The 16,314-nt window shown below is 60.2% G+C and overlaps 4 protein-coding genes across 11 annotated transcripts; 3 read left to right on the forward strand and 1 right to left on the reverse strand.

Moving 5' to 3' along the window:
- Positions 1-232: 232 nt before the first annotated feature.
- On the forward strand, positions 233-5,807 carry CORO1A (coronin 1A). The gene is made up of 11 exons (XM_004461472.5): positions 233-363; positions 1,935-2,133; positions 3,278-3,400; positions 3,543-3,672; positions 3,751-3,935; positions 4,077-4,196; positions 4,444-4,548; positions 4,662-4,807; positions 4,911-4,968; positions 5,081-5,296; positions 5,585-5,807. The coding sequence occupies exons 2-11, from the start codon at positions 1,936-1,938 to the stop codon at positions 5,687-5,689; spliced, it is 1,386 nt and encodes a 461-aa protein (XP_004461529.1). The 5' UTR covers positions 233-363; position 1,935; the 3' UTR covers positions 5,690-5,807.
- Positions 5,808-8,246: 2,439 nt separating this feature from the next.
- Positions 8,247-8,999, reverse strand: BOLA2B (bolA family member 2B). The gene is made up of 3 exons (XM_004461469.5): positions 8,843-8,999; positions 8,655-8,752; positions 8,247-8,381 (listed from the first exon to the last, which is right to left on the reverse strand). The coding sequence occupies exons 1-3, from the start codon at positions 8,903-8,905 to the stop codon at positions 8,282-8,284; spliced, it is 261 nt and encodes an 86-aa protein (XP_004461526.1). The 5' UTR covers positions 8,906-8,999; the 3' UTR covers positions 8,247-8,281.
- A 29-nt stretch (positions 9,000-9,028) lies between these two features.
- SLX1A (SLX1 homolog A, structure-specific endonuclease subunit) lies at positions 9,029-12,075 on the forward strand. The gene is made up of 7 exons (XM_058286110.2): positions 9,029-9,171; positions 9,322-9,515; positions 9,906-9,957; positions 10,043-10,375; positions 11,484-11,611; positions 11,775-11,868; positions 11,948-12,075. The coding sequence occupies exons 2-7, from the start codon at positions 9,328-9,330 to the stop codon at positions 11,975-11,977; spliced, it is 825 nt and encodes a 274-aa protein (XP_058142093.1). The 5' UTR covers positions 9,029-9,171; positions 9,322-9,327; the 3' UTR covers positions 11,978-12,075.
- A 767-nt stretch (positions 12,076-12,842) lies between these two features.
- On the forward strand, positions 12,843-16,191 carry LOC101428019 (sulfotransferase 1A1). Of its 8 annotated transcripts, none has more exons than XM_012526336.4 (9): positions 12,858-13,022; positions 13,119-13,757; positions 13,831-14,009; positions 14,102-14,227; positions 14,319-14,416; positions 14,884-15,010; positions 15,101-15,195; positions 15,660-15,840; positions 15,975-16,191. In XM_012526336.4, the coding sequence occupies exons 2-9, from the start codon at positions 13,576-13,578 to the stop codon at positions 16,097-16,099; spliced, it is 1,113 nt and encodes a 370-aa protein (XP_012381790.1). In that variant the 5' UTR covers positions 12,858-13,022; positions 13,119-13,575; the 3' UTR covers positions 16,100-16,191. The 8 variants fall into 8 exon arrangements, with proteins under 8 accessions (XP_058142091.1, XP_012381790.1, XP_004461518.1 ...); XM_012526338.4 differs by having other exon boundaries at positions 12,864-13,259; positions 13,626-13,757; XM_012526341.4 differs by having other exon boundaries at positions 12,864-13,259; positions 13,732-13,757; positions 13,834-14,009.
- Positions 16,192-16,314: the final 123 nt, after the last annotated feature.

A 16,314-nucleotide genomic window follows, 5' to 3' on the forward strand; every position in this document is an offset into this window, starting at 1 on the left:
TTTACATTAAAAAAAAACACAAAACAAAACACGCGCATATTAGCTTCCCAGGGCCCGGCCAGCAGCAGCATCTGTTTGGGTCTGGAATTGGCAGCCAAAGGGAGGAGGGAGGCGGCGGGCTCCAGCGCGGGCGAGGCGGGCGGGCGGGGCGCTCAGGAGGGAAGTGGGGCGAGCCCGGGAGCAGCTCCGCCCAAAGGGGCGCGGCCACCCCGAGGAGGCGGGCGGTCGCGCTGCTCATTCATTGTCTTGACAAGAGCATCCTCAGCGGGCGCGTCTCCGGCTCCTCCAGCTCCTTCCTCCTCCTCCTCCTCCTCCTCTTCTTGCTCCTCCATTTGGGGGGTGGCTCTCATCCCTCAGCAGCAGGTAAGGCGGAGGCCCCTAGGCAGAGCGGGTGGGTGGCCGGCAGGACCGCGCATCGCGGCCGCGAGCCACCTGTGGGGCCGGCTTGGTCTGCGGGGGCGGCCGGCCTGTCAGAGCCGACGCGTGCGGAGGGGCGCCCGGGGAGCCGGTCGACCGTGCCAGCCTGGGGGGTCCCGCCCCGGAGAGGGTGGGGTGCATGCCTGCGGATGTCCATCTGTTTGCCCGTGGGTGCTTTAAAGAGCTGAGGGTGAGGGACCACCACAGCCAAGATGGAGGTGGGGGAGCTGGGAGGGGCCTCAGCAGGAGCCGGAGGGTCTCAGGACACCTGCCAGGCACAGACTTTCCCCAATATGGGGGTCTTGGGAAAGGCCGGGTGAGCGCAGCTGCCGCCCTGAGCTTAGAGACAGGAAGGGCTGAGAGCAAAACAAGAAAAGACCAAGTTCCCCTTTCCGTGGTTTCCGGGCCTGGTACCTGAGGTGGGGGAGGAGGCACTGTGGGGCCATGGCTTCCTGTCCCCCAACCTCTGGTTTGAGGATCCCCTCTCCCTAGACCCAGGCTTCTCACCTGGGACCAAGCCCCCACCCCATCCCAGGCTGTTCCTCCGGCAATGCTCCTCACGCCCCTCTCTGGGCAGGCAGACCTAGGGGCCCCCTCAGGGGTCACAGCGTGGATGAGGGGGATGGGAGCGCCAGTGGGAGGAGGATGGGCTTGTAGGTGCAGCTGGGGAGGTGGGCCGAGGCTCGGCTCAGGGGAGCCCCTTCGCTGAGCAGGAAGGTTCGGCCCTGGAGCTTGAGAAAGCTGGGGGCAATCCCCAAGGCTTCCCTCCCTCTCCATGCCACCACAATTGGGGCAAACCATCCTAGCCGGACCTCAGAGATGTCAGCCTCTCCCTTCCCGCATGGAGCTCCAATGGGCTGGAGATGGCACTCACAAGCACCTGCTTTTTCTGAGCGGAGGCGAGAGAGGCAGAGAGGTGTGGGGGAGGAGGCAGTACTGGGACGGGAGCTGTTGCCTGGTTTTGGTGCCCAGAGACCTCCTGGGGAACCATCTTGCCACCTCACTCCCTCCTGGCCAGGCCCTCATGCCACTTCCTCCTGTGTGTCCAGCCCCTGCTTTCAGGACGCTGCTCACGTGGGCAGGAGGGCTGGGAGGTCTGCTCCCTGTGACTGAGGGAGAATCTGCCTTCCCAGCTGCCTGGGCTGTTGGCCCCTGAGTCTGAACCCTGAGAATCTGTGCCTATTGGTCTGTCAGTCAGCAGTGGGCTCTAGGGCTTACACATGCCAGGCTCTGGAACAGAGGCTGAGGGCGCAGGATTGGGAGGGTGGGTTCGAGTGGCCTTGCGTGGATGGAGAAGATGGGCCTTGCAGGTTAGACAGGCATGAGGAGGGGGTGGGGAGGCCAAGCCAGTGGTGGGATGTCAGGATGTCAGGGGCCAGGATCCCTGGGAAATGAGGCTGGGGAAGTGAGCTGAGGCCTTCGATGCCTGGCTAAGGGGGTGTCTTGGGGGAGGTGGGGCCAGGGTAGGGTCAGATTTGGCCCAAAAGGATAAAAGACCCTAATCTGTGTGTCCCCAGGATGAGCAGGCAGGTGGTCCGCTCCAGCAAGTTCCGCCACGTGTTTGGACAGCCAGCCAAGGCCGATCAATGCTATGAAGACGTGCGCGTCTCGCAGACCACCTGGGACAGTGGCTTCTGTGCTGTCAACCCCAAGTTCGTGGCTCTCATCTGTGAGGCCAGCGGGGGAGGGGCCTTCCTGGTGTTGCCGCTGGGCAAGGTGAGGCCTGGAGCCCAGGGAGCAGCAGCTCCTTCACCCAAGGGGGCCTCCAGCCAGGACTGGCCCCCTGGATTCCTGAGGAGGTGATTGCCTCCAAGCCTCTCTGGACCTCAGTCTTGTTATCAGTAAAATGAGGCAGGGCCAGGTGAGCCTTAAGTTTCCTATATGCGGTGGTTTATGGAAACTGAGGTTCAGAACAGGGAGATGATATGAAAAGGGCCACACATTAAGTCTGGGCAGACTCACTGCGTGACCAGAGAGGGCAGGGCTCTCGGGGCTGGGAGGGACTCTGGGTCTGGCCCTGCCTGAGGGACCAGGCTGAGCCCTGGGGGACCCAGCGAGCTCTGGGCCCCAGCTCACAGGCAGGGATGATACAGGAGGCCTTCTCCCCTCCCCAGCCCTGCCCTCCCCCTCGTCCTGCTCCCTACCCTTCCTGCATTCTGTGGACCCCCACCCCCAGCACACTCTTGCGCTTTTCATGGGGTGAGACAGGAAAGGGAGATGGGCCCTAAGTTGTTACCTTAAAAGGGCCGAAGGAGGCAAAAAGAAGAGGAAGTGGTTGTCGGGGTGAGAGCTGAGCCCGCGCTCTGTGCTGCTCTCCACACAGGAAGCCCTGCTGCCACAGCTGTCCCCGGAAGAGGCTATTTCCAAATGTCTGCTCCTGCCTGGGGGCCAGTATGACAGACTTCCCTGGTCCTTCTCCTTTTGGAAGGCCTGTCCCTGAACCCTCCATTCACATACATTTCCCTGGAGACCACTGTCCCCACCTGTCTCTGGTCCAGGGCTGTGGCCTGTCTTGCCCAGGGAAACCTTGCTCAGGCAGCCAGGACACTGGAGAGTCCATTCCATGCCACCTCTCAAGGCCCAGATGACAAAGTGAGATGGATAGGCAGAAGCAGGAGCCAGTGCAGTCCTGGTGTCGAGTCCCAAACTCCCAAACCTGTGCCACCTGTGGGCAGCCCTCCTGGGTGGGCCCAGACAGTTCTGGGACTGGGGGAGACAGAGGAGCCAATCCTCCCCAACTTAGGCCCTGGTCTGCATCCCAGGAACCCCACAGCTTTCCTTTCTCTGCCTGTCTGGGTGGGGAGGTCGGTGGGTTTGGAGGGCTGAAGTGCCCTCCCTCAAGCCCCACTGTGCCCTCTAGACTGGACGTGTGGACAAGAACGTGCCCACGGTCTGTGGCCACACAGCTCCCGTGCTAGACATTGCCTGGTGCCCTCACAATGACAACGTTATTGCCAGTGGCTCTGAGGACTGCACAGTCATGGTGAGTGTTGGTGGGGACCTGGGGGCCACGAGGGTGGCTCCAGGAAAGGTGCTCCAATTGGGGAACTGATGTTTGTGGTCAAGCCTCCAGCCTCGGGGACGGGGAAGCCCGAGCCCAAGGACTCACTAGCCCCTTCATGCAGGTGTGGGAGATTCCTGATGGGGGCTTGACGCTGCCACTGAGGGAGCCTGTCGTCACCTTGGAGGGCCACACAAAGCGTGTGGGCATCGTGGCTTGGCACCCCACGGCCCAGAACGTGCTGCTCAGTGCAGGTGTCAAGGGGACTGGGGGCCAGGGGCTGGGGTTGTGGGCCTGATCCAGGTGGTTTCTGACACGGGGGCATTGTCCAGGCTGTGACAACGTGATCCTGGTGTGGGACGTGGGCACGGGGGAGAATGTGCTGACGCTGGGCCCAGATGTGCACCCGGATACAATCTACAGCGTGGACTGGAGCCGGGACGGTGCCCTCATCTGCACCTCCTGCCGCGACAAGCGCGTGCGCATCATCGAGCCCCGCAAAGGCACCGTGGTAGCTGTGAGTTGTCAAAAGCCCTGACCCTTAACCCAGGGACTTTTACCCTCCTGCCCACCATCAGGCAGGCCCCTGGATACCGCTCCCACTCACCCCACCTTGGGCCTGGCCCTGGGGGCTGATGTCTGACCCTTTTCCTTCCAGGAGAAGGACCGCCCCCACGAGGGGACCCGGCCGGTGCGCGCTGTGTTTGTGTCTGACGGCAAGATCCTGACCACGGGCTTCAGCCGCATGAGCGAGCGGCAGGTGGCGCTGTGGGACACGGTGCGTGCCAGGCCTGAGGGAGCCGGTGGCCCAAGGGAGGCTGGGGCAAATCCAAAGACCTGAAGTTTAGTCCCTGCCCTACCAGCTCATTGGCTGCGTGGCCAGGGGCCTCAATTTACCCATTAGTGAGGTGGGGGTTTAGATGGTTGGTCTCTGAGGGGCCTCACCAGATGATGTTGAAGTGTGGGTCACCAACCCAGTGCCTGACTCGGCCCAGCTCAATGTTCCCTCCCCCCCCGCTCTGCAGAAGCACCTGGAGGAGCCGCTGTCCCTGCAGGAGCTGGACACGAGCAGTGGCGTCCTGCTGCCCTTCTTTGATCCCGATACCAACATCGTCTACCTCTGTGGCAAGGTGGCCCAGTCAGGCAGGGGATGGGGGAAGAGAGGCAGGCAGGAAGGGCATGGAGGGCTCCCCGCTGGAGGCCTCTTTCTGTGTTGATCCTCCTTTGTACCAACTGCCTGCAGGGTGACAGCTCAATCCGGTACTTCGAGATCACCTCTGAGGCCCCATTCCTGCACTATCTCTCCATGTTCAGCTCCAAGGAGTCCCAGCGGGGCATGGGCTCCATGCCCAAACGTGGCCTGGAGGTGAACAAGTGTGAGATTGCCAGGTGACTGCACCAACCCTGGACTGTGCACCCTCGGTGGGCAGTCCTGACCTTCAACCCCCACCCCAGCTCATGGTGGGCGCTGCTCACCTTCCTGTTTTCACAGATTCTACAAGCTGCACGAGCGGAAGTGTGAGCCCATTGCCATGACAGTGCCTAGAAAGGTGATGCTCCCATGTTCCTCCCTGGGCTGTGAGCCAGGTGCTGACCTCATGGGGGTAAGGGGGTGGCCTGGGCCCCAAGCACTCTCGTAACCAGCCTTGACTTTGCCCACAGTCGGACCTGTTCCAAGAGGACCTGTACCCACCCACTGCAGGGCCTGACCCCGCCCTCACAGCCGAGGAGTGGCTGGGGGGCCGGGATGCCGGGCCCCTCCTCATTTCCCTCAAGGATGGCTATGTGCCCCCAAAGAGTCGGGAGCTGAGGGTCAACAGGGGCCTGGACACTGGGCGCAGGAGGGCAGCAACAGAGACCAGTGGCACTCCCAGCTCGGTGAGAGGTGGATGGGGAGCCAAGGAACCTGGTGGGAAGATGGGGCGGAGACTGCTACTGATGTGGAAGAAGGCTGATGTATTGGGGACCCTTTTGGGGCTAGGGGTGGGGAACCCTGAAGCCTTAGTAGACAGGTTTTGGGTTTGTAGGCCTGCAGTTCCCCAGGTAGCAAATGGCTGAGAGACAGAACGGCCCCAGCCCTGGGGCTCTTTGGAGTAGGCTCAGCAGCAGCCAGGGTCAAAGGGGAGCCCTGGAAGGGACTGGCCTAATCAGCACTGGGTCCCCCAGGATGCTGTATCCCGACTGGAGGAGGAGATGAAGAAACTTCAGGCCATGGTGCAGGAGTTACAGAAGCGCTTGGATAGGCTGGAGGAAACAGTCCAGGCCAAGTAGAGGACCTCAGGGCCTTTGGCAGGGGCCTTCAGCGTCGCCACCCTCCCATACACACTTCCACTCTTCAGGCCACAATGGCAGAAAAAATAAATAAATAAAATGGCTTTATTTTCTGGTACCTCCCAGACTGTGATGACTGGTCACCTGAGTGCTGAGGCTACTGCCCTGCCCCTGAGCTTCCCCCTCGGGGGTCCTGGTGGGGACTGGGCCCATTCACAGGGATAGTGGGGTGGGAACTAGCCCCTGAGGATGTGGGTCAGAAGCCTGCTCTTGTTTCCTACCTTCTTCTCAGAGCTGGGAGGTCTGAGCTCTCCAGGGTCCTAGCCTGGGGTTCTCAATAATTTCTTTACCCCCAAATCTGCCTTTCCTAGACAACAAAAACAGGTTGCATGCAACTGTATGGACACTGGTGCTTAAGGGGAAAAGGAACCAACTAGCACTTCTGTGGTACAGACTTTAAACTACAGGCCCAAGGGATAAACTTTTGTAAGGAAAATGGTTCAAACCAAGGCAGAAGCCCAGCCCGAGATGACAAGTGAGGAGACAGAGGCCCGAAGAGGGTCTCTGAAAGGCCAGCCCCACATCCCCCCTTCTGGGTCAAAGCTTCCCCCATCCGGTACTGCTGCCTATTAAACTTCTGCTCTGGATTCTGCCTGGACCTGGCCTCTGTGAGAGAGGAACCAGGCAGGAATACCATGTCAGCCCTATCAAGAGAAGGCTTGGGGAATCGGACTTGGCCCAGTGGTTAGGGCGTCCGACTACAACATGGGAGGTCTGTGGTTCAAACCCCGGGCCTCCTTGACCTTTGTGGAGCTGGCCCATGCACAGTGCTGATGCACGCAAGGAGTGCCCTGCCATGCAGGGGTGTCCCCCGCCTAGGGGAGCCCCATGCACAAGGAGTGCACCCAGTAAGGAGAGCCACCCAGTGCGAAAGAAAGTGCAGCCTGCCTCTAAGAATGGCGCCGCCCACATGGAGAGCTGACACAACAAGATAACACAACAAAAAGAAACACAGATTCCCGTGCCGCTGATAACAAAAGTGGACAAAGAAGACAACACAACAAATAGACACAGAGAACAGACAACCGGGGTGGGGCGGGGGTAGGTAGGGAGGAAGGGGAGAGAAATAAATAAATAAGTCTTTAAAAAAAAAGAGAGAAGGCTTGGGAGATGTCCGACAGTCACTGCTCAGTGGTAACTCCTGATCTGGGAAGACACAGGCTCTTGGGATGGGTGCCCTGGCCACAGCGGGGCTCAGCTCCTACCAAGCAGGCATCACAGCTGTGACCAAAGGTCCCAGCCCCAGCCCTTCCTCTTCAGCATGCCAAAGAAAACTACCTGAGCAGCAGGCAGGGCAGTATATGAGGGAGATGGACAAATGTTCCTCCAGGCAAGCCATGGCCCTTCTCTCTGGACCCCAAGTGCCCACTGACCAAATGGGGAGGAAGAACATTACACCTCTGTAAATGCTGTGGTGTGACTCAAATGACACCAGTCGAGGGTGTAGTGAAAGAAAAATCAGAAAATCTGGGGCTTGGGCCTCTTAAAAAGGTGAGGTCCCTTCTCTGAGCTGCTCGTGCACGATGGTAATGGGCCCTTCTGGGGTCCTTTGGAGTGGACTTGGTAACTAGGTCTCCTCCTGGCCTAGGGGAACCAAAATAACAAAATAAAATCAGGAAATGATCCCTGGAACCCGGAAGGTTTAACCTGTCATTGCCATGCTCCCCAGCTTTACAGACCATTGCCCCTGACAGCAACAAAATAGGGAGGTGGGGAACAGAGGTAATTCAGGGGCTGAGAAACCCAGTGGAATGAGATGAGAGGGTTGGCTGAAGCTGTCAATTTCTTACTCTCAAAGAGCCCGGGCCCCAGCTGGGTCACTTGCTGTGCCTCCTGGGTCTCAACTCTGACATCTGTGGGTAAGATTGATACAGGGGCATCATCTGCCCCATTCTGCTCTACTCCCACCTCACCCCCTGCCCACAGACCCCAATCCTGAAGATCTCATGGTCTTGCCAGTGGCAGCTGTGGCCAAATCAAGCCCAGGGCTATAGGGTCATTAGACCTTCTTTAGTGGGCAGGAAAACACAAGCAGTCTAGGTTTTGGGGAGCCCCTGTTGGGGCACTACATCCCCCAAGGCAGGGCTATGCATGGGATTCTCTATTATGCCTCAAGGTATTGGGGTGGGGGGAGAGGGAAGGTTTTTTAAAAATTGGCCAGGGCCCTGAAACCCTGAGCACTTTATCATCTGTTCATCTTTAGGGCAGCAGAGAGCAAGGACACAGAGCAATGGTCCATGAATGGGTGGGTGCTGTCACTTCTGACCCCCAGGGATCCCCAAAGAATTAGAGAGAGAAGGCCTGCAAGGTCAGCTCTGGAAAGTTCTTTAGGGATAGAATCTTCATTTTATAAGTGGAGACACTGAGGCCTGAATGGGGAGAGGGACTTGCCCAAGGAAAAACAGTGGACAGTGGCAAGGCAAGGAGATGCCTATCCTCAGACTCTCAACCACATCACCACTGCCCTCCCACCCAAACACACTGACACAGAAGCTGGTCCTGGTTCATAGTTTAATGGCTGTGCAGGTCCCCTCATTTCTGCCGTTCATGTGTCCACTGTTCTGGGGTTAGGGTCTTCTGCTCAAAGGCGTGGATGTGCGGGAGCTCTTCTGCTAGGCACGTGTTCACCAGTCTGGGGTGAGAGATGGGGTTGGGTCAGGACAGGCTGGGGCCTGGGTCCCTGGAGCCACCCCGGAGACTGCAGGTGCCACTGAGGTGGTAATCCTCAGGATGTGGGAACGCAAGGGGGAGAGGGGGTGACCGAAGTCGCAAGCCTGGCAGCAGGGCCCAAGACGACGAGATTCTCGGGTCGTGGTCCCTCCCTGGTGCTGGAGAATGAGGGGCTGGCTGGGCTTGAGGTCCTGGATCTGGAAGTGCACTGGACAAGGTGTTCCCGGGGCCTCACCTATGTCTCTGAAGTAAGGGCTTCCCCTCGAACTTGGCCGACACCACCAGGACTCGGAAGCTTGACGCGCATCGGTTGGGAGTCGTGTCCTCCACCTCCTGCGGGGCAGAATGGTGTAGACGGTGCCGCACGAACTCCCCTGAAACCCTTTTCCCCCGGGCCGGGGAGGTCCGGGCCGCTCAACTCACCACGTGCTCAGCCTCCAGCTCCCGCTGCAGCTTCTCCCGAAGGTAGTCGGCGTTGAGTTCCATCGCTGCAGCCAGAGGAGACCACAGCCCAGCCGGGTCGGTACCCCAACGGGATGCCGGCCACACTGCTTCCGCCCTTACTGGCGCCACTTCCGCTAGGCAGTACTTCCGCCCTTACTTTGGAACAGTCACAGCGGGTTTCCGCGCTTACCTCCACCGGGCCAATGAGAGCCTGCCGAGGGCCGACTCAGGCCGAGCGCTAATTGGGGCGCGCCCCCCGCTCGGCGGCCTGAGGCCGGTTTAAACACCCTCGCCCGGGCCAAGAGAGGGTGCGCGAGCCTGTATTGCAGTGGCCCGATGGGGGCCTCGGGATCGCCCCCAATTGCTTCTCCCGTGACCGTCATCGTGCCGCGCTAGCAATCCCGCCCTCCCCAGGGGTCCAAGTTCCTAGCAGTCAACCCCCTCTTCGGCCCCTGCAGGTCCCGATGGGTCCCGCGGAGGGCGCGGCCAGGCGGGGACGCTTCTTCGGAGTCTACTTGCTCTACTGCCTGAACCCTCGGTACCACGGCCGCGTTTACGTGGGATTCACAGTCAACCCTGCTCGTCGGGTTCAGCAGCACAACGGAGGCCGCAAAAAAGGCGGGGCCTGGAGGACCAGCGGGCGCGGGCCCTGGTGAGAGGCCGCGGGCCTCCAGGTCGGGGGGCGGGCTGGATAGAAGGAGGCGGGGCCTGCCGGGCGGGGCGGGGCCAGGCGGGAAGAGGCGCGGCCCTGCGCCGGCCGGCCGGGTGAGCGAGGCCTGGGGTCCAGGGACCGGGAGGGGGCCTGGCCGGGAGGCGGAGCCCTGAAACTGGGCGGCCTTGGGGAGAGGCCGGGGCTAGACTGGACCCCAGAAACGCGAGACCTCGAGGAGGGTTGTTGAGTGCCTGCGCCCGGGGGCGGGGCCTGAGCTTGGACAGGAGAGGGGCCCGGAGCCGGCCAGGGAGAGGGTATTCGGCTGGGCACGGGCTGGCGGGGGCCTCACGGGCCGTTCCCCCATGGCCGCTCCCCCACTCTCTTCCCCAGGGAGATGGTGCTCCTCGTACACGGCTTCCCATCCGCCGTGGCCGCGCTCCGGGTAAGGCAGGGGCCAGGGGCGGAGGACTGGGGCGATGCCGCGCTCCCCGGCCCGCCCTGACGTCCCTGCGCCCTCCCACCCGCAGTTCGAATGGGCCTGGCAGCACCCGCACGCGTCGCGCCGCCTGGCGCACGTGGGCCCGCGCACGCGCGGCGAGGCCTCCTTCGCCTTCCACCTGCGCGTGCTGGCGCACATGCTGCGCGCGCCGCCCTGGGCGCGCCTCCCGCTCACGCTGCGCTGGCTGCGCCCCGACTTCCGTCAGGACCTCTGCCCGCCGCCGCCGCCGCATATGCCGCTGACCTTCGGGCCGCCGCCACCCAGGGCCCCGGCCCCACGGCGCCAGAACCTTCCCTCGGCTGGCACCGAGCCCGACGGGGGCCGGGAGACCTGCTGCACCCTGTGCACGCGCGGGCTCCAGGTGAGATCCACCCCAGGTCGGGGTGGCTCTAGCAGTTTATTGAGGGACCAGGCCACCCACTGACACCCCATCTCCAAAATGGAGATGAGATACATGCCATTCGTCGGCTCATCTGGAAGATTCTTCCCTAGACCTACGTTCTGGATAAAATGTCATCCCTAGCTCTCCACCCAAAACTGCAACATTTTCTCTGCACTTCCTTGTCTTTTTTGGCAGTTGAACCAAAATTGACCTAACAAAATGAACTACTAACCATTTTAAAGTGGACCAAATTCAGTGGCATTTAGTTCATTCACAGTTTTGTGCACAACCTTCAAGTAATCTAGTTCCATCTCCCCAGAAGGAAATGCTGTCTGCATTAAGCACTCTCTCCCCATTTCCCTCTCCCTGTGGATTTGCCTTTTCTAGACATTTGTGTCTGGCTTCTTTCATTTAGCATAAGGTTGTCCAGGTTCATCTAAGCTGTAGCATGTATGTGTATTTCATTTTTATGACTGAATAATCTCCCTGGTGTGGATATATCACATTTTGTTTATCCATTCACCAGTTGATGGATTCCCTGCCTGTTTTACTTTAACATTTACTGTCATCTGACATACTATTTTACTTATTTATCTTACCAGTTCACCTCCTTTCCCCCACTACACTCCCCGAGGACGGTTCTTGTTCAACTACTGTACCACAGCGTCTGGCACAGAGCAGGTGGTCAACACATATTTGTTAAAAATTAACTGAGATAACAGGTTGGCTTTTATTAAGCTCTCAGACAACGTAAATATATGGGTTTCTTGCCATTTAGAGATCAGATGACCTTCTTGAGATCCCTTGGCCCACATGGAACTATGGGTCCGGCCACACTGCCCAGGCCTGGCATCATGAGTGCTAACACTCAGAGGATGCACCTGTAGTCACCTTGGGCAAGCCTTTTTTCCCCTTTCTGTGCCTCAGCTTCCTCCTCTGTAGAATGCACATAACTGGTACCGGCCTTATGGGGTGGTGGCATGTAAAGCCCTCCGTCCGGTGCGTGGAGCCTAGAAATGCTTTATGAATCCTCGCTGCAGTCTGATGACTCCCTCTCTGCTCTCTTCCTGCCCGCCGTCTGGGACAGGATGAAGAGGGCCCCCTGTGTTGCCCCCACCCCAGCTGCCCCCTGAGGGCCCATGTGATTTGCCTGGCAGAGGAGTTCCTGCGGGAGGAGCCAGGGCAACTTCTGCCCCTTGAGGGCCAATGCCCAGGGTGAGTCCACATCCCATCCCAACCCCCCGTCTAGCTCTGGGATGAGGGCGCCCCCAGCCCAGGCCTGTGGCAGCTGAGAGCTCATCTTGGCACCCGGAGCCTCACCTGGAGGTGGCTTGTGATGCCTGACTCTGTCCCTCCCACCAATGGCACCCCTTGGTAGCTGCAAGAACTCACTGCTATGGGGCGACCTGATCTGGCTGTGCAGGGTGGCCAATGAGGAAGAAGAAGGAGAGGAGGAGGACGAATCAGAAGAGGTGAGAGGTGGCACCGGCCCTGGCCTCTCTCCCCTATCCCCACCTTGGCCACTTTTGACCAACCCTCTTGTCTCCACAGGAACACTGGACAGACATGCTGGAGACCTGACCCTCCATGTCCACAGACCCCACCCTACCCCTTTCCTCTGTCACTCCCAGCAGGTCTGGGGAGTTTTTACTTGTGTACAATAAAAAATCTGTTCAGAATACCTTCTGGTTTTTGCTGGTGGGAGGTGTGGAGAGAGGAGGAGGAGAGGCCCTGCAAGCCAGAGCAGCACTGGGGCCCCGGGGGTGGGGTGGGGGAATAGAGTTGGGGGGAGGGGCTGCTGGCCCAAGCCGGTGCCCAGCCCCTCCTCTGCCTGGAGGCCCCTCTGCCTCCGCTTTCCCCTGCGTGACCCTGAGGTCCCAGCATTCTCTGAGGGCCTGGGAGATGCACAGCCTCCACCTAGAGCTTGAATCTGGACTTCCAATCCCGACTAAAGGACCAGAGCTGCAGAGGACGGAGGATGAGGGAAGGCACGCCCCCATGTGCCCTGTGGTTCCCCGGGCCCCCACCCTCTCTTGCTTCTGTCTGGGGAGCTCCTTTCAAACCCAGGGAAAGAAGTGTACCTTCTGGGGGCCCCTTATTCTTCCAGCAACCAAGAATGAGGTAGGAGGTGCCATGGGAGCCGAAGTCCCAGGGCTGACAGATTCCAGCATTCTTGCTCTCCCTTTATCCTCTGCGGCCTGGATGAGCGCCTTGTCTGCTCTGCCCCACCCCCCTCCCCTCACTCTGCCCCACCTGCCTCTTGAGCCTGTGGAGCTGGAGCTGCCTGGGTGGGGCCTGAGTACTTGCTGTCTAGGACACGGAGGATGGAGGACGTTGACTGGGCCTGCCCACAAGGGCCCTCCCCTCCTCCCCTCCTCCCCTCCTCCCCTCCTTCCCTCTGTCCTCCTCCCCTCCTCCCCCGCTTCTGTCCTTCCCCCACTTCCCTCCTCTGCCTCCTCTCTGGTCAAAGAGGAAAAGCTGTTTACTGACCCTGCAGGGGTGGAGTTTAGAGGGGCAGGGCAGGGAGTTAAAAGAACGCAAGAACCCCATAATCCACCAATCGTGGGGTCCTTTAGCCTGGTTTTGGCTGGCTTTTGTTTTCTCCGTGCTAAACCCACGTCTTCAGGTTTCAGACCAGCCTAATCTGGGTTCCAGCTGGGGTGCTAAGGAGAGCAGCCTAGAGGTCCCCCCCCACCCCAAACTCCACCCTTTCTTTCCGAAGAAAGCCAAGTCCCAGTGCCTGTGACAAGCTCCAGAAACCTCCTCGTGCTCTGGAGCTCCGAGACCTGCGGCTCCGAGTTCCACCCTCGCCGCACTGCACCCACAGAGCCACAGCTCGCCGAGCAGGCCCGAGCCAGACCAGGTGGGTACAAGGGTGGGCCAGGGCTGGACCCGACCTCCCCTCGCCCTGCTCAGCTCTGGGCTCCAAAAGACCCCCAGCCCCTGCTGCCTAGGCTCTGCACTCCTGCCTCTAACGCTTCAGCCCTCGGCCGGCGCCCCCCTTCTGCTGAATCAGCTGAGTTCTGCTGGTAGAGGGAAGACCAGCAGAACTCGGTGGCTCAACTCCCTGTGTTTATCCCCGGCCGGAGCACGGCTGGGCCAGCGGGGTCATGGGCCCAGTGTTTGGGATTATTTGAGCTCAAGGAGGGGGCGATGGGGCAGAGGAGCCCCCATTGGGCATGGGCCAGGAGCTACGGCAGGCAGCAGACAAGAGAAAACTGGCTGGCAGGGAGGGAGTGAGGACAAACAGGCCCTACATAGTGGTCTCTCGGCGGCACACTGGACGCACCTGGAGAGCCGTGACGAGCACCTTTGGTGTCTGGGGTGTGGTCCAGGTACCCGGAGTTGCCCAGCTCTGCAGGTGAGTCCGGCGTCTGAGGCCAGAAGCTCCACCCCACTAAGCCTCAGTTTCCTTATCACGTTATTACGAGAAGCAGGTCGCACGGGGGCCCCTGTCGCAGCAGCATGGAGCAGGTCCAGGACATCTCCCGCCCACCACTCCAGTACGTAAAAGGGGTCCCGTTCATCAAGTACTTCGCAGAGGCGCTGGGGCCGCTGCAGAGCTTCCAAGCCTGGCCCGATGATGTGCTCATCAGCACCTACCCCAAATCCGGTGAGTGGGGAGGACCCCCAGCCCTCTCCAGGGAGCACGGCACCTCCCCACCCCCCCAGCCCTGCTCACCTCCTGTCTCCCTCCATCTGAAGGCACCACCTGGGTGAGTGAGATCCTGGACATGATCTACCAAGAGGGCGATCTGAAGAAGTGCCAGCGGGCCCCCATCTTGATGCGGGTGCCCTTCCTGGAGTTCAGCGCCCCAGGGATGCCCTCAGGTCTGGGGGTGATGCTGGAGGCCAGCGAAGAGGGAGGTGGGGCCGGGGCCGGGGCCTGCGTTCACCAGGCCTTTCTCGACCCATGGCTTAGGTCTGGAGTCTGTGAAGGATGTTCCAGCCCCACGGCTCCTCAAGACACACTTGCCCGTGGCCTTGCTCCCGCAAACCCTGCTTGATCAGAAGGTCAAGGTGAGTGGCACAGGAAGTGAAGGAAGGGGCTGCTGGGGCCATCCCAGCCCTGGCCCAGTTCCTCTGGGCCAGCCTCCTCACTTCCCTGAACCTCGTTGCATCCTAAGGGGTGAGGCCGTCTAACCTCATGCCATCCTGACCCGTGAGGCAGACCCTTCACCCCTGCAGCCACGGGCAAAGCAGAGGGGCTGCTCCCAGGCCCGTGGAGGAGGGGGCTGGTGGGAAGCCCACACATCTGGTTCTGAATCTGGGTGTAAGTTCCAAGGGCCAGGCATCAGATCAGGTTCAAAGTCCATCTCAGTTGCCCCCGTCATGGGAACTCAAGCATCGGCCTTGAAGCCTGTGTCCTCCTTTGCCAAATCAAAAGACGACTTCCCTCTCTGGGCTGCTGGGGGGATGACAGGAGCACCTCTGTAGGCCTGCCATGGTGCGTGGTGACGGCGCTGGGGATCCATCTGCCTCTCCAGGTGGTCTATATGGCCCGCAACGCCAAGGACGTGGCCGTCTCCTACTACCACTTCTACCACATGGCCAAGGTGCACCCTGATCCGGGTACCTGGGACAGCTTCCTGGAGAAGTTCATGGCTGGGAAAGGTGGGTCTGACTCTGGAGGAAGAGGACAGGGGTGGGTGGGGGACACTAAGGGGCAGCTCAAACTAATGTCAGGCCCCCGGCCCCCCACAGTGTCCTACGGGTCCTGGTACCAGCACGTGCAGGAGTGGTGGGAGCTAAGCCAAACCCACCCCATCCTCTACCTCTTCTATGAGGACATGAAGGAGGTGAGCCCACCCGCTGCCACTCCCTATGTCACAGCCTGGGAATCAGGACCTCCATGGGGACCTGCCAAGCCCTCGGCCCCCCACCAATGGCACCCCCACACCAGTCCTCCTTGGCAGGCCCTGCAGTGCCTCCCCGCTAAGGTCTGGCTGCAGTGCCACCTCTGAGGCAGGACTTCGGACAGTTCTTATCAGCCATGAGTCAGCAGCGTGTTCGGGTGGGATCACTTTCCTACTGTGCCCTGCTGCCAGCCAAGGGTTGCAACAGGCCCGAGGACCTCCCCCCACAGAGCCCAGCGGGATGCAGGCCTTTCATTTAGCCTCAGGGAAAGACCAGAGTCCAGGAGCTGAGTCACGGAGGTTTCTAGGTATTGGTGGCCAGATTCCACTGGGAGGTTAGAGAAGGCACCCCTTGTTTGCACAATGAGCCACTGTGACCTCCACTGAAAGACCCTCTGATGCTCCAGAACCCCAAGAGGGAGATTCAGAAGATCTTGGAGTTTGTGGGGCGCTCCCTGCCTGAGGCAACCGTGGACCACATCGTGGAGCACACATCCTTCAAGAAAATGAAGAACAACTCCATGACTAATTACTCCACCGCGCCCCTTTCCCTCATGGACCACCGGATTTCTGCCTTCATGAGGAAAGGTGAGAGCCCACCCAGCTGGAACGGGTGTCTGGGGAGGTGAGGGTGGAAGCAGCAGCCAGTGCCAGCCCCAGGCCACGTGGGGCCTTGTCTGTGGCGAGACCCTCCAGCCAGCCTCCCTCCCTCCCTGCCTCAGGCACCCCAGGGGACTGGAAAAACACCTTCACTGTGGCCCAGAACGAGCGCTTTGACGCCCACTATGCCGAGAAGATGGCAGGCTCGAATGTCAAGTTCCCGACGAGCTATGAGTGGCATTCCTAAGGGGAATGACTCCGAAGGGAGTGGTGTACAACCAGCCTGAAGTGGCCTCAAGAATAAAATGATTTGTGTGAAACGCACAGCCTCTGCCACAAGCGGAGAGAGAATTTGAGTTCTTGAAAGAGTAAATGCCCCGTGGGACCAAACGAGGCCACCTCCATCCTGCAGCCTCCAGTTCCCCAACTTGGGGAGGGGAAGAGGATCTGATGAAGTAAAAT

Source organism: Dasypus novemcinctus, chromosome 23 (assembly GCF_030445035.2).
Source record: "Dasypus novemcinctus isolate mDasNov1 chromosome 23, mDasNov1.1.hap2, whole genome shotgun sequence".
NCBI lineage: Eukaryota > Metazoa > Chordata > Mammalia > Cingulata > Dasypodidae > Dasypus > Dasypus novemcinctus.